We start from the raw sequence: 16,780 nt of genomic DNA on the forward strand, positions 1-16,780 counted from the left end.
TAGATAGCAACAACGTAACTACAACCCGTCCGTAAAAGCCACATGGAAAGCCGTGCCAGAGCAATACCAACCCCATGTCGCGTCCGTCAAGAGTCCAAGCCCGATGCGTGGGCAATCCGTCATTTCGACCAGAAGACATTGCCAAAAACCAGGACAGGCTGAAGCAAGCGCGAGACTTGCTCTCCAAGAACGACCTGTATCAGGCAAGCCGCATGCTCCTAGGGCTGCCCGAGCCCGATGTCTATACCTATCATGCAATTGCGTCCGTGAAGCTCGCCGAGGCCCAGCATGTTGTCGATCGAGGGGGTGACAATGGTTTGCACGGATGGTATAAGGCAGAGGATGGCTCAACTGTGAGATTTTGCACCAACTTCACCCCCCCCTTTTCTCAAACACTGGCCCTACACACACATGGACGCAGAGCAGAATAAAAAAAAAGGCGCCGACTGACTTGAAACCAGAGAGACCCCCCATCACAAGCAGACATAGAAGCGTACATCTCAATATTCAGTCCAACCACATCTACAGCAGCTGCGCTGAAAAATTTCACCACAAACGCCAAAAAGGGCTCGCTCCGGTCCGAAACCGCCGCCCACATATCTAGAAACAAGTTCATCCACGCAAGCCTGCTCACCCAGCTTACTATCCCAAAATGCAAATCGCCGCCCATACAAAATCCTTACTTTGACTTCTGGGCCTGGTCGTGCCGGAACCTCGAGTGGTGCGGCCCAAACGCGTGCTCGGAGCGAACGTCCATGGGCCACCACATCCTGCCCATCTTCATGCACCACTTTGGCTGCGTGACGCCGTCCCACGAAGGCCTGGAGGCCCTGCGGATCCTCGCAGACGGCCGGCCCATTGCAGACGTCGGCTCGGGCAACGGCTACTGGAGCTTCATGCTCCGAGGGTACGGGCTCACGGTCCACGCGGTAGACAACATGCAGAGCGAGTGGAGGGTGAACTGGGTAGACGACACCAGCATCACGGACGGGGTGAAGTGGCTGCAGAGGAACAATGGGGGCAGGGACATGGTGCTGCTGCTGGTGTATCCTGTCGTAGGGGGAGGCGTAGGGGGCGGGACCGAGGGCAGCTTCACGCGCGGTTTGGTCGGTGCTTACGAGGGTGATACCATCGCCGTGGTGGGCACACAGAACCGCAATGGATATACGGGATTCAAGAGCATGACGATGGATGAGTACATGGCGAGGGAGAGGAAGGATTGGGTCAAGGTGGTGCAGATGCCGTTGCCAAGTTTTGCCGGCAAGGATGAAGCTCTGTTTGTGTTTCAACGGGACGAACGGGCTCCCAAGGCAGACCAATAAGTCTTTTTGTGAAGGAACGGGACGGCGAGTCAAACCAGACCCTTGAGATTGTCGCTTGGGTAGCAATTCGTGTTGTAGCTCAGGGGAGGTTCCTGTGGTTGCACGTATAGCCGCAATGGTGCACAAGGTCACGCGAGTCGATTCGACGTCTTTGCACAGCCTGCTTGTACGCAGTGAGTGCATTGCATGGCTTGGCAACGCGTGGAAAGAAGGACGTGATTAGGCACACGGTGATTCTGTCCAGTTTCTGATGCAGCGGGCAAGTCCGTAAGGCTTGGCTCGCTGGAGGCCAAGACGACATGGAGAGGCGCATCGGGTCTCGGTGGGTGTTTGGCGAAGACTAAGGGCGGCCCATCCCGCGTCGGTGCGTGCTGTCAACAATGATGTTATCATGTGTGGATGGTTGGCAAGCTCCGAGGTCGAAGTCGTCAGCCACCCCGCCCGTCCTTCAACTCTATCGGCCATCAACGGCACAAGAAAGGGAAGAATTAAAAAAAAAAAAAAGAGGGAAACGAGGGAAAAAAAAAACCACAACACATGAATCAGCCCAGCCCTGGCACAGCCCAGTAAGATTGCGGCATAGCCGGCAATGCAGCACCCAGGTTGGGCGCCATCGGTTGATGATGAGACGTTTTGGCGCAACGCACAGTAAATGAAGTTATGCCCGTGGTGGTCAAAATATCCAATGTGCACCGTCGGTATGTGGAGCACAATTGGCCAGACTTGTGTATTAGAGGAAGGCATGGATGCTCAGCCCTCTGAGGAGGAAGCGCTGGGTCGACCAGCGCCCGCGATTAGTCTGGTGCTAGTGCCAGCTCTCAAGCGCTCGATTGGCTCCCAGGGGCGCCGCGTCCGCTAGCCCCTGGCCTAAATGGCAGCCCCTGGAACATTGAACCGTCAATGAGGGTGCAGCCGGGCGTGGCACCAGGGATTCATTCAGTGTTGACCTCGACCAGACCCCATGTCGACGACCACCAGTTGATCCCGGCCGTCGGTCCTGGCCGCTGCATCTGTTGTTTCAGTGTCCGTCGGCGCCTGGGGCAATCGCCAAGCGCACCAGATCCCAGCGCCAGTGGACATGCACCCGACACCAGTCACACCCAATGCTGAACTGGGCCGTGGACGTCATGGTTGGCCCAGCGGGTGCCGTCAAGAGGGGCAAGAGTCAAGACATGGACGATACATGCACTGCACATGCATGTGCGCCTTGTGACTTGTCTGGTTGTTTTATTAGTGTCTGTCAGCTTCAGAGCTCCTGTTCCTTATCAGCGCCAGACTATTTCTTCCCTCCTTCCTTGGCTATAACTTCGCGTCTGTCCTTGTCTTGGTACGCAGCTGGTCGCCCCTGGCCAACATTGAATGCGCCTTGCATCACGACCTGCCAGGTCCAGCACGCAAACACCCACTCAGCTTTGTTCCGAGAACCCCAAAACGCCATCACCACATGTCTCTTGCTGTGGAAGACGACCGCCGACGAGACCGGTCGAGGTCGAGGTCTCGCGACCGGCGTCCGAGAGATGATCCCGAGCCCTCGAGCGCCACCAGGTTTGCCGACGTGCGAGAACCGAGCTACGTCTATCCCGAGGACGACCTAGATGATCGCTACAGGTCTCGAGGCCACCGCGACTCGGCCCATGCTGGGGGATTGCCCTACCCCCCTGAAGGCGGCATGGATGCTATGCTCCCCGGAAGCCAATCGCTCTACAGCTATGATGATGCGCGACCTATTTACAAGACGGCCTCCCCGCCGAGGGAATCCTCCCATCGAAGCTCTCGCGACAAGACAGAGCGCGAAAGTTCCAGTCAGCTGACTGGATCGTTTCCAGACGACGACCGCTCCAGGAGGGATCATGACAAGGAGCGCCATGTGCGATATGCTGATCCCAGGGATTCCAAGTACGAGAGGATGAATAGATCAGACGACGACTACCATGACCCGCGAGCTCGTCGGTCTCACAAGTATGCGCGAGAAGACGAGGGCCCTCGGATCCGTGACGCCTCTCCGCCTAGAGATAAGTACTCGCGAGGCTCGCGGGACGACGTTTCCGACGATAAGCTCAAGTTTCTCCCGCAAAAGTACAGTCGTCGCTATGATGATGACGACGACACCAATGGCAATCGCGACGACAAGTACTCAAAGCGCGACAAGGACAGGAGGAGTGACCGCGACAGCAGGTCCAAGAAGGAGCGGGATGAGGACGATTTGGCTTACGGCAAGCCTCCGGGGCCGTCTCGCTCTCGGAGACAAGAGTCGCCCCCTACTTATGGCAGCTACATTTCTGCTTCTCAAGTGAGCGACAAGAGGTCCTCGAGGTATGGCCGAGAGGACGATGATGATCGCCGACAAAGGCCAGCCAGCCCGTCCGAGAATCCCTACGACGCTAGAAAGTCTCGCCGTGAGCCTTCATACCGAGACGAGCCTCGCCATTCCGCCAATGTCTTGACAGTTGGGCCTGGCAGCGGCGACAGAGACCGATCACGCGACCGCCGAAGAGACAAATCTCCCGGCCCGGCAACCCTCTCCCCAGAATCAGATCGCAAAGAGAGAGACCGCTCAAGAGACCGTCGTGGTGGCGCGCGCGACAAGTCCCCCCAACCGCCAACAAACCGCATGTCCAGCCTAACGGTTGACACCGGCCGCTCAAGCAACCTATCACTCGCCGCCGCTCCCGCCTCGCCGCTCCTGGAATCGTACAAGGGCACATATCAAGACTGCTCGCCCATGCCGTCCCCTCTCCTCATCGCCTCCAAAGACCCCAGCAGCGACCCCAGGGTCATCGAGGCCCTCTCTCCGCTGAACTCGGACGTCGACAGCCCCGACGGCAAGAAGCGTTCCCGCCGCGCGCGCTTCCACGACCCAGAAGACATTGCCACAAGGCTCGCCAGAGCCCTCAAAGGCGACAGAACCCCCGACATCCAGCCTCTCATCGAGATCCTCCCCAGTCTCACGCACGATCAAGTCATGGAGCTGCGCAGCCAGTACAAACGCATTGTGAAGACCGGCTCCGACCGCAAGGGTGTCAACATTGCCAAGCACATCCGCGCCCGCCTCAAGGACGAGGACCCCAACCTCATGAAGGCCTGCTACGCCGTCGCTCTGGGCAAATGGGAGTCGGAAGCATACTGGGCCAATTTCTGGTATCAGGGCGATAAGACGCGGCGCGAGCTACTCATCGAGTCCCTCATGGGCAGAACCAACGACGAAATCCGCCACATCAAGGATGCATTCACCGACAAAAAGTACGACAACAGCCTCACAAAATGTATGAAGGTGGAGCTCAAGGAGGACAAGTTCAAGAAGGCCGTGCTCATGGTCCTTGACGAGCGCCGCATGGACGACTTTGATCCCTACGGGCGCAGAATACCCATCGACTACCACCTCGTCGACCAGGACGTTGACGACCTCCGGAGGGCGGTCAAGGCCGAAAAGGGCGGCGAAAGCGCCATGATTGCCATTGTCGTCAAGAGAAGCGACGCCCACCTAAGGCATGTCCTGCAAGAATACGAGCATCATTACCGGGCAAACTTTGCGAGGGAAGCGCTCAAGAAGAGCGGCAATCTAGTCGTACGTACTCCCACCATCCCCGAGGTATGTGAATGTTAGGAAAAGAACAGGCACTAACCGTTCCTCAGGGCGAACTACTGGCTCATATTCTCAACGGCGTCATCAACCGGCCCGTCCGCGACGCGCTCCTGCTCAACCACGCACTCACGGCGTCTCGCAAGGACGGTCTCCGCCGGGAGCTGCTCATTTCGAGACTGGTCCGTTTCCACTGGGACCCGGCGCACATGCAGGCTGTAAAGAGGTCGTACCGGGAGCGGTACGGCGTGGATCTGCAGGAGGCGGTGCGGGAGGGCACGAGCGGCCAATGGGGCGAGTTTTGTAGGGAGCTGTGCATCGCGAGGATGCCAGACGATGTGAGGAGGGTCTAACTACCCAAGTTGGGTACCTGGGTAGTAGTGAAAGGTTTTGGATTCGATGGAGCAAAACCCATTTGCGGCATGACATATGGCAGGCATACGCGGAACGACGGAACAGGTTGGCAAAGGTGCCCAGGCGACTGTACTGTCTGGTTTATTATTCATCCACCCATCTATTTATTTATTTATTTTTATTTATTTTGGCTTTTAGTAGAGACCCCTATGCAAAACTCTATTTCTTGGCCTTGCCCTTGCCGCCCTTGCCGCCGCCCTTTTGCCCACCTTTTCCTCCTCCGCTGCCACCAGCGCTTCCGCCAGACATCATGACTCTCACCTTGCCGGCGGGGACGCAGTTCACAACCTCCTCCACCTTCATGCCCTTGATCAGATCTACTTCGCGAGGCCACATCCTTTCCGAATCAAGGGAGGATTCGTCCACGGCGCCCTTTTTGCCGGAATCCGCTTTCCAGCGCTCCACGACTTCCTTTGTGGCTTTGCCCTTTTTCACGGCTCCGGGCTGCAGCTTCGCCTTGTATTTGAACTTGCCGAGGGCGTTCCAAGGCGCGCATACGGGGATGGCCTCGAGAATCTCATCCCCCGGCAGGGGAGTGCCGACCAGGGCATCGAGAGGAGTAGCCTTCTCGGCTTCATCTGCGTCGAGCACCTCGATGCCTTCGTCCATCATCACCCGTCTAATCTCTTCGTGCTCCGCGACTTCTTTCTGCTGTCGCTGGTGTTGGGCACGGCGTCGTTCTCTGGCGGCATCTAGCTCGGCTTGCCTGTCCGCCCTGGCCTTGGCCTCTGCCTCTTGTCGTTTCTGGCCGACGGTTGCGCCGATTAGTACCTCGGCGGCGGCGCGGTCCTCCTCGTCTTGGTCCTTGTATTTGAGAGCAACCTTCTTTGCTTTTCCCCTTTGGCCGCGCTTAGGAGGTCCTTTCTTGGAATGAGAGGGTGGTGTACCGGCGGTTTGAGTCGTCGTGTCTGATGTTTTGGTCGGTGCTTCGGACGCTTCTGTCGCCAGTTCCAACTCGTCTCGATTCGTGCCAGTTTCTGCTGCCTCATCCTCGCCATCGGCTTCACCAGTTGGCTGCTCTGTGAGGTTCAAGGATGACACTGCACCAGTGGCTTCGTCTACCCTGTCGTCTTCTGCAGCATCAGGAGGAGCCTGAAGGGGGTTTGCGCGGGCATCCTCCTTTTCTTGGCCGTCATCACTTTCATTGTCGGACTGAGTTACGTCGTCTTCTGGTTCCTTCTCCTGAGTGTCTGCCACCGACGCAATGCTCTGCATATCGTTGCGATCTGTCGCTGTGTCTGAGCCCAGAGCCGAGTCAACATCGTGTATTCTGTGTTTGACATGTCTCGCTTTGCTTTCTTCACTAATCTTGAACATGATCCCAAGACCGAGTAGAAGTTGTGCCGGGGCCAAAAAGTTCTTCTGTCCTCGCACCATGAAGCTACCAGTCGGCAAGAAATCTCCTGCGGGTGCCGACTTCGAAACTTGGTCTGCCTTAACCCACCATGCCCCCATACCTGCTTTCTGGTCCCATGCTTCAGAGGCGCAAACCGACAGGTTGCCTGCCTGGGCTAAAGTTGCCGGAGGTATAGGTGCATCCGGCGTGCTTGGGTTGTTCTTGATAATAACGCTTGGCGCTCCTCTCAAGTCGGCATGGCAATATACGTCACCCTTTCGCAGATATCTCTTGTACAATATTTCATTTTGTTGAGCATCTTTTCCACCAAGGACAAGGTAACCATCGGAAGAGATGAACCAGAGGAACTTTTCGAACCACAATTGTTTTCTGATAGGCTGCAGGAGAGCCTTTTCTTGTTTGAGCCCCTTCTTCAAGTCTTCCGCAATCTTCTGCTCTGCATTTTTGAGAGCCCGGGATGCCTGCTGTTGCGTCTTCTCTTCTTTTACAACTGCTGTCCGCCGTTGTTCATAATACTCTCGAGCGTTACTCCATGGGCTCAGCTTGAGATTGATTTCAACATTTAAACCCCTGACCGGCTTCTCACTTTTCTTTGAAATGGTACTGGCCTCGTTTTCGTCTTCGGAATCGCTGTCATCTGTCTCAAATGGATCCGCTTCCTCCTCTTCCTCCTCCTCCTCTTCAGCTAGGCTGAGCGTAATGAGATTTTCAGCAAGATTGAGGGGAAGGACAATGATGCCTGCCACAGCGTTCTTGCGCTTCTTTTCTCGCTCGACGAGTTTTCCAATGTCGACCCAGTCCATTCCCTGAGCAAGAAGCCCATTGACCGCATCCATAGCTTCTTGCACCCATTCAACATTTGCCTCAATCGCAGCCGCTTTGCGCATGTTCAATGTCTGGGCATCTTGCAGGCCCTCAATTCTCTTGGCTTGATCTGCTTTGGTTGCATCCAGCTTCCTTTTTGCCGCTGCTTCTCTCTCGTTGAGCCTCGTTTCTAACTTCTGACCCTCTAATGACGAGAAGAATTCATCCACTGTTCGATTATAGCCTTTGAATTCTAGCACTTTTATGCTTGGGTCTCCCTGAAGCTTGTGAGGGATGAATGGGTGGAAGTCCTCGTATAGTAGTTCGTCGCGGTTCGTCGCTGCTTCGCTGCCTTGGGCCTCTTGAATGGGGTTTCCATCCCGTCTTTTTGCAAAGATATAGCCAGTGCATATTTCGGAGCTGGTTATGTCCTCGACAGAAGATTTGGCCTCTGATAGGAGCTTGACAAGCTCATCCAATAGTACTTCGTTTTCCAGAATATCGACCGGTTTGACAGCCGTATTAAAGTTATTAGACTGCAAGATATGGTCAACGAGAACCGGGGGGAGTTCAGCAATAGATACGGCCAGACATTTTCGCAAGTCCCCGCCGGGCTTTCCTTTCAGCTTTTTGGACGCTGGAGTGGCGGCAGCTTTGTCAACTGCCGACTTCAAGGCCACCTGTACCCTCTCTCTGGTTAGGGGAGGAATGCCGTGGAAATTTTGTCGATTCTCGAGTGAATATTGCAGGCCAACGCGTTGGGGTTCCTGACCCTCTCCTTCCGAGACATTTCGGGCAAGGCTCAAAATTTTCAAGTCGGCGTCGGTCAGAATGATATTGCCGCTCTGTGTATTTCGTTAGATCTTTTTGCCACCCACTGAAACGGTTGAGCCGGTAGGGTGATTCGTACTGCAAAAAACTCTAGAAAAAGCCTATACTGTCCATCACTGAATTGGAATTCCAGAATTCTGTCAGTGCCAACTTGCGACACTGAAGTTAATCGCCTCGTTTTCAGGAGCTTCCTCAGTCGAGCCACGAAAGCCGACGGAGCAGCAGCTGTAGTTCGGGAAAATTCCGTCAAGTGGCAGCGAAATCCAGTATCAACAACCAATTGTTTCTTATTATCGGGCTTGGCGAATTTCAAGAGCAGGATTTTGGACGAAAGGTCGTACACGTTCGCCAGACGTAGCGTCACCAAGCTCTGATTGAGCTCGTGTGCGATTACCTAACGGAGCAGGCCGCGGTGTTAGAAGAGGCGGCTTCAAGAGGCGGATCCGCAGCAACGCACCTTGACATCCAATGACGAGAATCTTTGCTTCATGCTGGATCTTGGAATGTACTGGCTCGGTTTGCAAAGTGCCTAGATAATCGGGTTGAACCAAGCCAGAAGTCTTTTTGGTGGTTCAACTCCAGTCCTCGAGAACATTCGTCAAACGTGGGGCAGGACACACATGGTTTGACAGCGTCTGTCATCGCGGGGCAGCTCACGCCGAGCTGAGTCAAAGAGCTCAAAAGAGTGACGACATGGTGTCACGTGCTGAGGCAGCTGACTGCAAGCGTCAGACTTCAAACAGAACCTCCCTTTGACATTATGCCTTTGTATTTTATTGAATAAGATTTGCCTTGCTTACTTTTAGAGCACCTTATTACTGTGGCTTTCTATTTTGTTGATGGGCCTTGTGCAAGCCTGTGTTGTTTGAGCGAATTGCTTGCGCTATGCTTGGTTCGATTGCCGTTTAGTGATGCCTTTCTGTTAAAAGGGCACTATTTGTATATAAAAGCATTGAATGGGCGAGTTGGAATTAATTAATGCTAGTTAAGAGTACAGAGACTAGAGAAGTGCTGTTGTGTTTCGACTTACACCACCACGCCAGAGCGGCATCACTTGCGATGTTAGTTACTGCTTCTAAGCCAACAAAGCAATTGGGTACCATTAAACAAAGAAATGACAAAAGTAGTTTTGAGGTCTAGAAATGATCAATGCTGTACTTTGGGGAAGCGCCATTGCAGTTCGTTTCCGAATCGGCTATCCCACCCACGCCGGGCTGCGTTTGTAATTGACCCGTAACCCACGCCATTAATATTAAATTAATATGCTGTGCGTGTACCAGTAGGAACAGGTTAGTGTGAGCCGCTAGCGGTTGGTTGAGGGCCCAGGGAGGAATGGCCTGACATCAATTGTTTGCATGAATTGTAGGTGAGACTAGGTGCTTTCACGACGGTCATGGGCTTTGACCGTCGAGTCAAGGAGCAAGAAGATCTAGGAATTTCGGTCCCTGGCCCAATACCCCCTATATTCAGCTTATGTGTATGCGTGCTCTTGACTGCCTGACAGGTGCAGGCAAGTAAGCGAAAACATAACCCAAGCGTAGCATAAGCTACTTATTGCACGCCGGCTACTGACAAGAGCGAACCAAAATGCAATAACTGCCACGGCTCTAAGACTTGCGGTATCGTGTTTATTAATATTCATGAATAGTCTACCAGATGGGAGGTAGATCACCTCCCGTTCCCTCAGGTCGGTGTAAGTAAGGCAAGATTAACAACTAATTAGATTAGCGCAGTGGAAGACTGGGATTGGGTAGAGATGGATCTTGCAGCTATCAATACAATGAGCCGTCGGCTATTACATTAATAAAGGCAATATCCATGCTTAAAGGTATATTATTGTTGTGTTAAGGTTGGGGTTTTCAATGAAGGCAACGGTGCTACGCTCTACCTTATTCGGAACTCGCAAGCGCCCCATTGTATGAGTTCTGGTATGGTAGGACGAGGCATGGGTAGTGACTCGGACTCGCTCGATAACAGCCATCGTGACTTGTTCGCTGCTATGCTATAAAACCCTCATTTGAGGTATAATCGAACCCTTGTGCGTTTGGTCACGCGTGACGTCCGAGTTCCAATATGAGTCGACAAGGGAAAAGGGCCGAATAAGACATCTTCTGGGAAAATAAGAAGATATTAAAGAGAGTTCAGCTCAAGGTATGATATATAAACCCCGCGCAGGCAATGCTGCCGTGCTAATCCACATGCTTTGGCAGAGAATAAGCACTGACTCCCGCCCTTGTGCCTTCATCTTTCAGCGCCACTGCGCCGCATTACGATAGTATCGTTTCCTTCAACGTTTTTCAGCGATGAAGACGAGCCCCTGGGCCTTGACAACCACGCTGCTACTAGTGCTTGGACTTTGCCAGAGCCACCCACCAGAACCAGGGCGCAGCACCGAGACGACGCTCGACCGTCGCCAGTTAGGCGATGTTGATACCGAATCTCCGACACATGTGTACCGCGGCGAGATCGGGAGGACCCCAGAGGACGTTGAAAAGGATGGCGGATTTTACTCACGAGGCCTGCAGAAGTCACAATCATATGGAGGCAGCAGTCTCTCTGACGTGGAGATGCAGGAAGGCAGCAGCCTGTTTCGCCACGCCGCAGGAGATACAGCCGAATATACGCGCTATGTCTCGACAAGTACTGATCCTGGCGTGTCGCTCACATTCGCCATTAATGATGAGAAGCCAGAGGAAAAGGGTTTCGTTTACAAGATCCACGCTGATAAAAAATTAGTAAATGTCAACAAGTCCCTTGGCAAATACTCCCCTTATCCCGCGCAAAAAGAACACGCAGCTGTGGGTTTTATCCCATTTGAGCAGATTGAAGGCTGGTGGCAAGTCACATATTTGGATGACTTTTCTGACCCCAAGATCGGCAAGGTGACCCAAGAGAGGCTGCGAAACGAAAAGTTCAAGGCCTTCCAGAAGAATACAAAGTTTAACAAGAACACATTCCAGAATCAACGAGGCGCGGGCGTTGCACCACAGCTCGCGGGGTTCCCTCGGCTCTCGACGGCGTGGGAAGAGGACCCGTGGAAGCAATTCAAGGCGCAGGACGTGCAAAAGAACCTCGACGACCTGATTACTTCTGCATGTGCCGGCAAGGACAGCTGCATGACGCAGCTCGGCCACTCGTCCAAGCAGAAAAGCGCCAAGGTGCCCTGGACCGCCAACGCCGCCGACGGACCCGACGCGAGGCCGGCGAAGCCCAAGCCAAAGCCAGCGGCAGTCAAGAGCGGCTTCCGGGTGCACGGGAGAGCGGGGACGCTGGTGGGCTTCAGCATCCTGGCGCCGTACCTGCAAGACGTGCTCAGGCGGCTGCGAGGCTGGGACCATCCCATCGGCCAGACGGTCAAGTTGTTCGACGACGGCGTCAACGCGGCGCAGGAGGCGATTGGGGGCCCGCCGCGCAACGACATCAGCGGCAACGACAACCAGGCGGCGCTCATCAACTTCTTCAAGCGCGTCTTCTGGGCGCTGCAGAGTGTGACGCCGGGGCAGGAGCGGCCCGCGGACCTGGCGCTCCTGTCGTACGGGGAGAAGAGCAGGAGGCGGCTGGACAGCGTCAACGACGTCCTCCGCACCTGCGAGCGCGTCGATGCCGTCCCGCCCGACGAGCAGGAGCAGCAGCAGCAGCAGCAGCTGGGCGCCAAGGTGCACAATACCTGTGCCGACCTCCGCAAGAGGGCCATGGAGATTGAGGCGCCCGCCGCCGCAAAGCTGGTGACGGGGCAGGCTGCCTGCTTGGTCTGCGGGCTGGCCTGGGATGTGACGGGCAACAGGTGCCTGGATACGACGGGCGCCGTCCGCTGGCCGCCCAAGTCCCCCGAGAGCTACTCGCCCGAGACGCCAGATGCATCAAGCAAGTGTCGCGATGCGACTGGCATCATCCCGTGTGGAGGTGGACAGACAGCGGCAGGACTCAAGATAGGACGTGCCGTCTGTGCAATCTGCGGGTTTGCGTGGGACGCCGAAGGCGGTAAATGCAGGAATAGATCTGGGGTGCTCGTCTGGCCTCTGAGGCCTTGAGTCTATCAACCGCCGCTACATGTAGTAACCACGACTTGGCTAGCTAAATATACGATATAAAAAATGAAGTTTTGCACAGAGGACAAAACATGGGGGCAGACTGCATCCTCCCATTGGCTCAACAAATTTCTAAGCCACATGGGCGAAGTCGCCGCGACATTCATGTACGGTTTGGGTTCTCTTGAGTTTAGTTGCACGCGTTTCGAGCCAAAAACACCACGCGCTAAAAGATAGCTACTATTACTGATGTATGTACAACATCGTGCTGGGCGTGGCTACAAATAGTAACTAACATGTACTTTGATCCAGCTCAATTGATTGCTTAGAGACATTAATTGAGCATCGCAGTGGCTGTTGAGCAAAACACAGCAATGCTACGTGATCTGAATACAGACAGGTATCAATTCTCAACAGTATCATGGCCCTAGTTACGGAGCACAAGGAGTTCCTTAGATTCACGATGCATTATGTCGTCGGTCAATTGTTGCCTGTTTACCATACTCCGTAGTCTCCGTAGAGACGGGAAATCGCCGTCACAGGCTCAGTCCGAATCACAAATCCTACTCATCTTGGCCGAGGCAAACCCCGTCTGCGCGACCCGCACGCATCTCAACACGCGAGACGGAAACGCGGTACGGTCATGGCCGGGAGCTGCAGATTGCTTAGCGCCACACGCAAATAGACCACCAGCCAAGAGCAAGGGTCCGAGTTCTTGTTGGCACAGCAACAGCGTATCAGATCCCTGGAGAGCCCAAATTTCGACATTTGACACACTTGACAAGCTCCGTGGCCTTGTCAGATGGCCGCGTTCGATGCATCGACGGATCGTGCAACAGATGCTCTAGCATGAGCTTGATCTGGCAATACAACCCTCGAATGTAGCCAGCTGCCTTTTGGGCAAACCTGCCAACGTGTTGTTAGGTGGAAAGCACCGTATCTGAACAGCCCAAGTGGATTCGGACGCCAGTGTACTCCGTATGTTGTTGTATGTACCGTCTGTCTGCAGGGCGACGCGCCAGGCAAACCTAATAACGGCTGTCGTCCAAACAGCCAGCCTCCTCTGGACGCCCTGCCCGAGGTGCTGGAGTGTCCGCAGCGTCCACCGTGTCCACTCGTGTTGTTGCATAAGTTGTTCTGCAGCCGGGTGGTGAATCAAGCGAATCAATCCAATGGCAGATTCACACGACGGCATCCGCCCCCGTGTCAGGGTGGCCCCCTGAAGCATCGGATTGGAACTCAAGGCCGGAGGCAGAAAGCAGGAAGAATGAAGACGCACTGGTACGTGCTGGCTTCCCGGCTTCTTGTTGTCCATCTGGCAATGGCATTGTTCGGCATCCGTCGACGTCTTTCTGCATCAGCACCAGCTGAGCTCCACAACGCAGAAATACAATGAACCCAACACGGCCCAATTCAAGGACCGTGTCTGAGACACCGTGCCGCGGAGACGAGTGGTGCCATGGGAGAACCAATGGCTGTGTGCCTGAAGCTCCTTGGTCCTGGTCGGAACAAGGCGCCCATCTTCCCCCCCAGTCGCCTCCCGCCTCCCGCATTCCATTCGTACGGACCGATAAAACGTGTATGAAAACTGGGCTTGAAGGGACCAATTTCGCCTCTTGCAACCATCTGGTGCAATGCAGCTGACGAACAGGCCTCTCTGGGTCGGAGACGGACAGATGTTGGGTTGCTGAGACGGACTCGACGCCCTCGAGCTGGCTCTCCTGATGCTCAGGTGGAGATGAGATGCGGAGCTATTCCTCTTTGGACCAGAGTAAACAAACCCCAGCCGGCATAAACACGACGGTTAATAGACACACCCTGCTTGGCAACACAATGCTGCGCAATGGCCCTACCTGATCCAATCCTGCTCTTCGTCCTCAAAAGCCTGGTGCGTCTGCCCGCAGTTCCGACCTGATCCTTCCCCTCCAATTATCTCCAACCACATCATACAACAGACAAGACTTCAATTCCCTGCAAGAAAGAAGAAGACATCAAAAAGGCCCAACGCCCTTTTTCCTCCCCTTCTCCTCTCTTCGACTTTTGTTCAAGGAACAGAAGCCAGGGAATCCTTCTTGTCTTCCTTTCGTGCTATCAGCTACGGAGGGTTGTATGAGAAGCCGATTCTCTCGCGCCAGCAAAAGTCGCCAATCTGGACTTTGAAGCCCGCGTCCCCGTCCCTTTCAGCATCTTCCCCTCGACTTATCGGGACAGCGAGTCGCAAACCGCCGTTCAGACTCACGAAGAGGTTGACGTCAAGCTCCCTCAGAAGCAGGAGCCAGCCGGACGGCAAGATCAATACTCTTCTTTCTCTGCCCACGTCGATCTCCCCCCGCGTGGAGAGCACCGCGAGCACCGCGAGCACCGCTTCAGCGAAGAAGAGGTCCGTTTCAGCGAAGAGCGTCACCGCCGTCCCGGTTTCCAGCAGGAGCAATTCGTGAAGGAAGACTTCCGGTGAGTTTTTTTTTTTTCCTTCTGATTTCTTTTTCATCTCCAATTCTGCGGTGGCTCTCGACCTGCTGCTTCACATGTTGCCACATCCTCGACATCTGCTCCCCTCCCTCCCTCTCCAGTCTGCGGCTCGGAGAACGACCCTTCTCTGATCCTGCGTGCCGCGAGCGCAACGCCCGTGGTCACCAATTCCCACCCTTTCCGCCCAGAAGTGACAGAATAATGCGGTGTGACGAAAGAGGCCCCGTTCTAGGCCTCGAATTGGACACGCATTGCTTCTGCAGGGGGTCTTCATATACGCCCCATACCCCCCCAGGTCAGGGGCATTCGGTTACCACAAAAGCTTTGTTGACATAGAAACTACTGGCCACATCCAACCAAAACACAAATCTTTTCAGCTAACTCTGATCCTTCCAGACCAGGACGTACTGAGTACACCGACACTCGTATTGAGATCGACACTCACCAACGCCCTTACTCTTCCCCCATTGACGTTGCTGAGCGTGAATATCGTGAACGTTTCCGCCCCGTCTATCACACCACCGTAGACGCTCCTACTCGCCCTCAGTACCACCAGACCGAGGACGTCCGTGTCAATCAGTACACCGTTGAAGAACGACCTGTTCAGACTTCTGTTCACCAGCAAGTCAAGTTCTCTGACGAGACCGTTGAGCCTGCTCGCTTCAGCCAAGCACAACAAAAGTCCAACATGGGTTACTACGACGAGGACGGTATGTTGGCCGTCTGCCACCCTGTCCACAATTGTGGCATCTCCAAAGTACAAGTCGCTAATGAAGCTTCAGGTCACTACCACTCCTTCCGCCAGGGCATCCACAAGCTTGCCGACAAGATTGCGCACCCTCACCACCACCACCATGACCACGTCGACGTGGACATCAAGGAGGACATTCGGGTGACCGAGACCCGCCCTCGCCCGGTCCAGTCAGGTGGCTCCTATGTGCCCAACACCGTCACCATCCCCTGCCACCACATCCGCCTCGGCGACTTCTTGATGCTCCAGGGCCGCCCTTGCCAGGTCATCCGCATTTCGACCTCAAATGCCACTGGCCAGTACCGATACCTCGGTGTCGACCTGTTCACCAAGCAGTTGCACGAGGAGTCCTCCTTCGTCTCCAACCCCGCTCCCAGCGTCATTGTTCAGACCATGCTTGGTCCCGTCTTCAAGCAGTACCGTGTCCTGGACATGCAGGGTGGCCACATTGTTGCCATGACCGAGACCGGCGATGTCAAGCAGAGCCTGCCTGTCATTGATCAGTCCAACCTGTGGTCTCGCCTGTCGACTGCTTTCGAGTCGGGCCGTGGCAGCGTCCGTGTCCTTGTCCTCAACGACAGCGGCCGTGAGCTCGCCGTCGACATGAAGGTCATTCACGGCTCTCGCCTGTAAATCAGTTTTCTTGGGTGTAGTTTTTGAAGAACCGTCGACGCTCCTTTGACGAGCCATGGCAATGCAGCCAAGCAAACATTGTACTGGCGCTTGTGAAATTTGAGGTCATTGGATTGTAGAAATTGCAGCATACCTGATATTTTTTGCACATGGTTTTGGATGGAACAAATTGTCAGGCATTGGAGTCGTTGAGAGAATCTAGGTAGATAGGACGTTCCTGTATATGGACCAATGAAGAAGTCAATTAATATCTAACCTGTATGTCTGGATGTGACTGGTTGGTTGTCGAAGTAAGGAAACTTTTCAACTATTATCCCATCTGCTGACATGGTGGAACGGCCAATCATTACCTGGGTAGACGAAGCTTCGGGGGGGAGCGTGTATCTGTAGATGAGTAACTGTCAGCGAGTCAGCGACTAAGTGGACGAGCCACTTTGTTGCCAACGGTGAGTCGGTTGTTCTCAATCACGTATCGATGACTTTGGCCACCTGAATTGCCTCCCATCCTACTCGGCGAGCGTTCTGTCAGCATACATATATATGTGTTGTGTGGTACGCTGTACGCTGACTCGAGTTTCTGGCTCAAGAGAG

At 54.5% G+C, this 16,780-nt stretch overlaps 5 protein-coding genes across 5 annotated transcripts; 4 read left to right on the forward strand and 1 right to left on the reverse strand.

The window, feature by feature from the left end:
- Positions 1-74: 74 nt before the first annotated feature.
- On the forward strand, positions 75-1,322 carry MAA_00786 (uncharacterized protein; the record flags this gene model as incomplete). The annotated part of the gene is made up of 2 exons (XM_007818784.1): positions 75-353; positions 462-1,322. 2 exons carry the CDS (start codon positions 75-77, stop codon positions 1,320-1,322), a joined length of 1,140 nt encoding a protein of 379 aa, XP_007816975.1.
- A 1,444-nt stretch (positions 1,323-2,766) lies between these two features.
- Positions 2,767-5,255, forward strand: MAA_00785 (annexin ANXC4; the record flags this gene model as incomplete). The annotated part of the gene is made up of 2 exons (XM_007818783.1): positions 2,767-4,911; positions 4,956-5,255. The coding sequence occupies 2 exons, from the start codon at positions 2,767-2,769 to the stop codon at positions 5,253-5,255; spliced, it is 2,445 nt and encodes an 814-aa protein (XP_007816974.1).
- Positions 5,256-5,475: 220 nt separating this feature from the next.
- Positions 5,476-8,798, reverse strand: MAA_00784 (serologically defined colon cancer antigen 1; the record flags this gene model as incomplete). The annotated part of the gene is made up of 3 exons (XM_007818782.2): positions 5,476-8,322; positions 8,388-8,702; positions 8,766-8,798. The coding sequence occupies 3 exons, from the start codon at positions 8,796-8,798 to the stop codon at positions 5,476-5,478; spliced, it is 3,195 nt and encodes a 1,064-aa protein (XP_007816973.2).
- A 1,813-nt stretch (positions 8,799-10,611) lies between these two features.
- MAA_00783 (Heat-labile enterotoxin, A chain) lies at positions 10,612-12,339 on the forward strand (the record flags this gene model as incomplete). Its single annotated transcript, XM_007818781.1, has 1 exon — positions 10,612-12,339. One exon carries the CDS (start codon positions 10,612-10,614, stop codon positions 12,337-12,339), a length of 1,728 nt encoding a protein of 575 aa, XP_007816972.1.
- Positions 12,340-14,179: 1,840 nt separating this feature from the next.
- Positions 14,180-16,189, forward strand: MAA_00782 (woronin body major protein; the record flags this gene model as incomplete). Its single annotated transcript, XM_007818780.1, has 4 exons — positions 14,180-14,224; positions 14,570-14,787; positions 15,202-15,515; positions 15,588-16,189. The coding sequence occupies 4 exons, from the start codon at positions 14,180-14,182 to the stop codon at positions 16,187-16,189; spliced, it is 1,179 nt and encodes a 392-aa protein (XP_007816971.1).
- Between the last annotated feature and the right edge of the window lie 591 nt (positions 16,190-16,780).

This window comes from Metarhizium robertsii (assembly GCF_000187425.2).
Source record: "Metarhizium robertsii ARSEF 23 chromosome Unknown MAA_Scf_7, whole genome shotgun sequence".
NCBI classification, from domain to species: Eukaryota; Fungi; Ascomycota; class Sordariomycetes; order Hypocreales; family Clavicipitaceae; genus Metarhizium; species Metarhizium robertsii.